The sequence below is a fragment of the Labrus mixtus genome, chromosome 8 (assembly GCF_963584025.1).
Source record: "Labrus mixtus chromosome 8, fLabMix1.1, whole genome shotgun sequence".
NCBI lineage: Eukaryota > Metazoa > Chordata > Actinopteri > Labriformes > Labridae > Labrus > Labrus mixtus.
The window spans coordinates 18,364,850-18,372,237 of NC_083619.1; the positions used below are offsets into that span (position 1 = coordinate 18,364,850).

Genomic DNA, 7,388 nt, shown 5'->3' on the forward strand with positions numbered 1-7,388 from the left:
CGTCACTTTAACAATGGTGGAAAGAAGTTAGTCCAAGCTGAAGTACTTGAGTATTCACATATTTTTACTACTTTATACACGTACCTAAATAGATTTAAGAGGAAAATATTAGACTTTCTATTCCACTTATTTATGTGACAACTGTTCTTACCAAATACTCTAAAAGTGCCAATACACCAATGTTAATTAAAGTCATGCATTTCTAATTGTACCTCAGTAAAAGCAGTTTCAAAGTGTAACAGTAGACGTACAAATAACTGCCCCTAACGGATTTTTTTTTAATGCATCAAATTATTAGATTGTTAAAGCTGCGTATGTTTGCAATAGTTCAGTGAAGGAGGGTATGATCATAAAAGCAGTTCCTAGACAACAATGTGAAAACAATGTAACAATATCAAAGAGATGCTCATACTCATGACAGAAGGTAAACAACCTCTCAACACCACCATCCAGCAGGTCGGCATAGTTCCAACTAGCTGGTTAACATTGTGGAGATTAAAAGCCAGATGGTTCACTCAGAAGCAGGATGTTGTGGCTCTCCAGCTAGTGTAATTAAGTATCTGTTTGCTAATACGTTGCTACAACAAAGTCAAAGGTACAAATATATCAAATTGTTATAGTTGATTCAGTACAGATCTGTGGATAAGCAGCACTCTACAGTTGTAGCAGCTTTGTTGGTCAGTCCTTTTAGTGTAATGCTATCTAGTCCTGTGGTTCCCAACCTATGGTGTTTATGTTTGAGTCCTGTGCTAAATTGTTGACATACTCTTTTCAGTAGTATTTAAATTCAGGAGTTTTACCTAAATTCAGTATTTTTCAATTGTTGTAGTAGTACTTTGACATCAGTGAAAGATAAGAGTACTTGATAAAGAATCAGCAAAAATTAGGGCTCAAGTTTTTTTTTATGCAGTTTGCCTTTTCAATCAAATTTTCCTTTTATACAAATGTAGGTGTTCTCCTGTGTGTGGAGCAGTCGGTGGTCAAGATCTACTCTGAGGATCCTGATTGCAACCTTGAGTCGTCCTCAGCCGGGCCAGAGTCACTTTCACAGTTGCTGACAGCGCCCCAGGCAAAGACCCTGCCCAAACCTGTGAGACTGGATCCTCTAAGTCCTGAGATCACACCCAACTCTCTTTGCGCTCTCACAGGTCAGTTTCCCTCCATTTCATTGAGCCCTGTGGTTTCACTATTACTTGCCTAATCTGAACAATCTGAACAATTCCTGAAGAACATGCCCGATGTGGTGTTTTTCTCAGGGGAAGAAAACCACTTGTTTGTTTTTGTTTCATCTACAAGTTTACAGCTCAGCGGGAGGCATTGATGTGGCTTTAAAGCATTTCTTTCTGCTGTTTGTTATTCAGTGTCCTTAGGCTGTCATTGTTCAGAAATGTATGAAATAAAAACACATGAAATTTTGTTGGATTCTTCCCCATTCCCATGTCATTTCTCAGGGAAATTTACACGCCTGCTCCACATAAGGCTTTAATTGTCAGAGGAAGGTTCAGCAGTTTTAAATTGTAGGCCTCATATCATTGTTCAACCCAAATCTCATAGGCTGTGCACATTCTAATCATTATGATTTCCCTATTGTGAGATATGATCAGTACCGCTTAGCTGGGGAGAGGGGGGGGGTGAAGTTTTTGCAACTAAATTCAAATATAGAACTGTTTCTTTTACATCAGCTGCATCAGTCAAATATCTTTGATTGAATCGCTGTTTCTTTCTGGTTATGCCATTTTGTTGCAGTATAGAGCGACACAAAATCAGATAACAATCTGCATCTGTCGACTTCATGTCACACCGGAGGGCAGAGATCACACTGTGAACCCTCTTGTTTCAACCCCCTCTGGCCCAACAAGTTTGGTCAGGTGGCTGAAAATAAATAAAACAATCTTATTATCTTTTGGACTTGTGCACAAATGTTATCTATTGGAAATAACCGGTGGAAAAAAAAAAAAAGCTCAGACCGGAAAATACGAGAGATTTATCTGTTACTTGAGATGGTGTGAAGGCAGGGCGCACTCTGCTGCATTTATCACCCCAATCTTAGATAAAAATTAAAGAGGTGTGTTTTTCTCTTGCACCTTTTCACAAACATACATTTTGAAACCTACAATGTTTTTCCCCTCCAGTGTTTCTTGCAATTTGGCATCAATTTTTTATTTTAGACATCCATCAGTTAAAACAATTCTGAAAGATATGAAGAACGTTACGTTTGCGTATATGTTTTTTTTATCCTGCAGGGGTGATCGTTGGTGTGGACGAGAGCACTGCTTACTCCTGGCCAGCCTGCAACCACTGTGGGAGTGACAACCTGGAGACGTACTCTGAAACAAAGTAAGTTCTCATGTTAAAGCAAAACAGCTTAATGTGAGACATGCTGATGAAACATCACTTTTTATTTTCTGTATTATCTCTCCACAGTCAAAACTTCCGCTGTGTTTCCTGCAAGACAGTTGTAGAAACGCCTGACATGAAGATTCAACTGGAAGTGTCTCTGCGCACTTCATTAAGTAACTGCACTTTAAAGGTTAAGGTGAGAACAGCATTTCAAGGTTCTAAGTGAGCGCCATATCCAGCCGAAGTGTAAAAGTGATGATTTAGACTGGACTCTTTATACTGGACTTAATGTGATGAAGTATTTCTTTGTTGGGACCGATAACTTCCTGGAATGTTCTCAGGTTTTCTCCCAACATGGCTTTAAAGATGTCACCTGGCTGATTTTGTGTGCTTTCCAAGACTCAAACTCCCCTGCCATTTATTAAATCTGAAAAAGATTCAAATGTCCCAATGCATGTAAAAGAACTGAACTACAGTATGCAAAGAAAATCTACATCTGGTCACATTTTGCTCTATGCAAGCTAGCATGCTGTTTTGAGTCTATTTTGACCGATAATACTTAACTGTGTGTACATTATTTAACAAAACTTAAGATGCAATATTATGTATATATATCAATATGTATGTTTACTGTAGGCAAAGTACATACAGTATGTCTAATGTGGAATGCATACTGTACTAGAAAGACACAGAGTGGGATTTGGCATGCATGAGTGGTTACCTTTGGAGAGAGCCAGTCTTTCCACGAAGCTAAGATAAGCTATCAGCTGCAGGTTGAAGCTTCATATGAAGGGATTGAAGCAAAATAACGTTTAAGAAATAAATTTAAAAAATCAATCAATTGCCTTAATAAGTACAGAAAATAAGCAAAAGAAGGTTCAATGTGTAGACACATAGTCTTCTAATGCACCAAGGTGCCTTAGTAACTTCAGATTCATAAAGATTACATCATTTTTCCAGGCATTAATGAAATGAATAAATAAACCTTTGAAGCATTTTGATAGTTACAATAGATTTATTATTGGATACCTGCTGCTGCTATCAAGACACGTAGTATTGGACATAGATTAAACTATCAGTTGCACCTATCAGCTAACTGATGTTATTTACCCCGTCTATTGGTCTATTAGTCATCAGTGAGCACACTGTGTCAGTGTAACATGTTGGTTGATAATTAAAAAAAATGTATTGATGGCTCTGAACCCTTTCATATCTCCGACAGCTGCAGCAAAAGACAATCATGTCCATCTTAAACACCACAGCACTGGAGGGTAATGAGGTAGGTCTGCTTTTACAAACAGTTACATAACTCTGGGCTGGACTGGTGCATTGATCTTCTGTCAATAAGTCCTGAAAGCACAGTCATCTGTTCATGTCAGTCTGTTCTGTACAGAACACTAAAATCTCTGAGTCACGCTGGTCATCAATACAGCTAAAGGAATTCGCTGCCAAAATACTGATGTAATCTTCCTCCACCTCCTAGCAGTTTTACTCTGTGGATTAATGTCCTTAACAACCTGTAGGTGGGGACGTTTTTCATAATCTTTGCAGACAGTTTTGCTTTTTTAGGTAGTTAGTTTTTAAGTGCAGAATAACTTGTTAGATAAACAGAAATACTGCTGAGCAATGTGCAAAGGTCAGGGCCTTAAGTCCACTCGGACATAATCAGATAAAAAAAAAAAAGTGCAAGTAATGCCCGAAAAGATCAGCCTAAAGAGGTTTAAAGTTCTAAATAAAGTGTGCAAAGTGTGAGTTTTTTTGATGGACCATTACTGTTCCAGTTCCTAGGTTACGATGTGGAGAATGTCCTGGGAAAAGAGGTGGGCCCCATCCCTGCTTATGTCCGAGTGGTCACCAGGAAACCCGCCATCTGGATCGGCTTGGAAGAAATCTGCCTCTGAGGAGACCGTCAGGACAAGTAACTAATGGATATCAATCCTCAGGCTTCAGCTGGCTCTACAGATCTGCACACTAGGCTTTGGTCTGAGCCTGTGCAGCCTCTTCTACCCTCAGCCCCCCTCTGAAGGCCTCCCTGACAGCTTGAGGCTGTGCTGGAATGAACTGAACTGCAAGAAGACAAGGTCTTGTTTGTGTTAATGATATGTGATCCTGTGGAGCGGGAGTTGACAGCCCAAGGGTAGACCAGTCGCATGCAGTCTGTCAAAGCAGCCCACGTGGTTCATCAGTGCGTTGTGACTCTTTGAACAGGACTTCTGGCTGTGAACCCATTTTCTAAGTGGCTTTCCACACCGTTTGTTCCAACTAATCTACCTCTGTGTATAAGATCTCTGACACTGTCAATAAAAGTTGTATTATTGCTGACTTTGCTCTCTATTTCCTGTTGCACTTCTTTTTTTTTAAACAACACCCTTCCTCAACTTAACTTAACCCTCATTTGCAAAGACTACTCACAAACCAGGATGTTTCTTCACATTTTCAGTGATTTTATTATAGATTCCATAAACAAAATGTTTTCAAGGTTTTATACAAACTATATAAAAGATCATGCTCTGGCTCTTATACAAAGTTTGGAATTATAAAACATGTACCATATCAGGTATAATATGTAAATGCAGTGGTAAAATAATTTAATACAGAAAAAATCCCACAAAAATATGGCAGCAACATCATATATTTTCCAGTGCCATTATGGTAAGCTTAAAATACATCTGGTACAGATGGTAAGAAAAATTGTCTGTTGAGGTATGTCTTCTGGAACTCAGTTCATAGAGTAATTATTCATCTTGTCACCGGCTCTCTGCACTCGAGGGCCCCGCAAAGGACGAATTGGGCATCTGCTTGAAGAAATCTCTGAGCCCAGTGAGCTCTTTGGTTAGCTGCTCGATAGTTTTATGAAGCCTGTCGTTATCAGAGCTCAGTTCAACCAGCTTCTGCTGCATGTCCAAGTTACGCAGCTTGGCTTTGTCCCTGCTTTTCCTCACTGCAATGTTATTCCTCTCTCGTCTCTGTCGATACTCCATGCTGTACCTATCCACCGACTTCTTGCCCTTTTCCCTCCCCATCTTCCTCGGGGAGGACTTAGCAGAGCTGACATTGGAGACAGGCTCCGGGGTGGTGGGAGGAGTGGGCTGCCCTGTAGGGAGGCTGACGGAGGTCTGAGCGCAGTTTTCGATCTGGGAAGGCAAGGATGAGGAAATGTCACTGTCACTCCAGTCAGACTCCTGTTTGATAGGAGCGCTGAACAACCCTTTAGACAGCCCGCTGTCAGTCTTCCTCTCGGCAGTGAATGCGGCTGACAGCTGTTGCTGGTGTTGCTGCATGATGCTGGGCAGCACGGAGCTCTGCAGGTTGTAGAAATCCGCCTTCTCCTGCTTCACAGTGTTGAACAGGTCAAGGAAAAGCTCATCGTTGCACAGCTCCAGGTTGGGCACGGCTGTCATGGACTCGATGTACTGGCTGAAGTCGATGGCGCTCTCGTCGTCGTACATGGCAGCGGCGGTGCTGAGCTCCACCATGGTGCCGACCTCGCCCGCAGCGTCGCTCCTGCTGCCCGGCTTGCAGAGCCCCTGCTGCGGGCCGCCCAGCTTGGTGCTCTCGTAGAAGTTAGCAGGCTCCATCGCCCAACTCATGTTGCATTGTGGAGACACGCAGTGAGAGTCCAGGCTGTATATGTCACACATGAACCCTGGTGACTTTTCCCACGTGGTTTAGAAAGGAAAGAAACGTAGTAAAGTGTTACCCACAGATGTGACAGCTCTCTGCACAAAATGACTCTACAGCGGCTTCACTTGCTTTTTCTGCAGGTGCGCTTAAAAAAAATAAAAATCGACTGATTCACCTCTAATCACTTGTCTGAGGCGTCTGTACTTTCGCGGAGTGTTTTGTATCGGCTCCCCGGTGACGTCACACGCACCGCCCTCTCACGAGCCAGTCAACTCAAAACGGGGGTCACGTGGTGTCCGTCAACTTCCCATTTGAGGAGAGAGGGGCGTGTTGCCTGTGCCACCCACTCTTTACTACGATTGTATGAATGGTTCAGAGTTGTTTACATACTGAAGGTGCTTGGTGTTTGTGATTTCACTTCAATTTGTTCCGTGTCACAAGCCCCATGAATGTATTCAGAGCCATTACAGAAGTTACTTTTATAATTAGAAGAAATGAGTGTTTAATGAACTTCCATTATTGACCACAAAATGTCTCAAATATACAGAAAATATAATGATAAAGGTAGTTTGTGGGGAAAATAAAGTACTTCTTTTCAATTGTAAAAACTGTCTATATAATCTATTGTCTATAATGTCTATAAAATATATTATTGTGCATTATTCGCCTTATACTATAATTAAGTGTTTAGCCAATACTTTTAGATTGCTTTTAAATTAGGATTGAGTTATTTTAGTGACTAGATTTTTTTTTCTGTTACTCTACCGCATGTTGACATTTTTTTTTTGGTGTACCAATGTTTATGTGTGAGGTTAAAGTCATCATCTGTCTACCTAAAGAGCTCTGTCCAAAACAGATCTAATTTACAGAATAACACGTTTTGAAAAAAGACATCTAAGAAAGCAACACATGCTTTTTAAAACCTTGCCACATGTATAACTTCAAATGGTGGCCTATTTAAAGATACCAGCTTTATTGGACAAATATGTTTACACTGGAGCAATTTATTTACCCATAAACGGACCGGTGTTTGAAATGACAAATGGAACAATGTATTAGCTTTTTTGTTTTGACAAACATCAATGCTTTGTTTAGTTATTTCAATTGTACAAAACCAGCATTAAGAAGACGTCATCTCCAGATGTGATTTATTGCAATCACATGTTCCGAGTTAATCTCATTTACACAGAGACAGAACATATTTACAGAAGAAAACACAACAGGACACAAACAAAGATGCTTTAGAATAAATGAATGTAAACCTTCTGTATGGCTGCTATACACAGGTGACATAAAAAAGTCAAACTGTGACTGCATACTGAACATAAATGTTGGAACAAACATTTTATCGATATCAAGCTGCTTTATGCTGTTAAACGAATATGTTTGGCATGGCAATGACATTTCAATATATAAAAAGCTTT

At 40.4% G+C, this 7,388-nt stretch overlaps 2 protein-coding genes across 2 annotated transcripts in view; one reads left to right on the forward strand and one right to left on the reverse strand.

The window, feature by feature from the left end:
* The window catches only part of spidr (scaffold protein involved in DNA repair), a 31,819-nt gene extending 27,157 nt beyond the window's left edge, over positions 1 to 4,662 (forward strand). The window contains exons 16-20 of the mRNA XM_061044872.1: positions 951 to 1,148; positions 2,244 to 2,337; positions 2,425 to 2,536; positions 3,563 to 3,619; positions 4,122 to 4,662. Of these exons, the coding sequence (XP_060900855.1) occupies positions 951 to 1,148; positions 2,244 to 2,337; positions 2,425 to 2,536; positions 3,563 to 3,619; positions 4,122 to 4,241 (581 nt within the window). The 3' untranslated portion in view covers positions 4,242 to 4,662. The remainder of the gene's footprint in view (positions 1 to 950; positions 1,149 to 2,243; positions 2,338 to 2,424; positions 2,537 to 3,562; positions 3,620 to 4,121) is intronic.
* A 101-nt stretch (positions 4,663 to 4,763) lies between these two features.
* On the reverse strand, positions 4,764 to 6,174 carry cebpd (CCAAT enhancer binding protein delta). Its single transcript, XM_061044873.1, has one exon. The coding sequence runs from the start codon at positions 5,979 to 5,981 to the stop codon at positions 5,088 to 5,090; it is 894 nt and encodes a 297-aa protein (XP_060900856.1). The 5' UTR covers positions 5,982 to 6,174; the 3' UTR covers positions 4,764 to 5,087.
* Between the last annotated feature and the right edge of the window lie 1,214 nt (positions 6,175 to 7,388).

Bases quoted from the DNA above. Each gene is read 5' to 3' on its own strand.
- cebpd (XM_061044873.1), bottom strand. From the start codon at position 5,981: ATGTGTGACATATACAGCCTGGACTCTCACTGCGTGTCTCCACAATGC.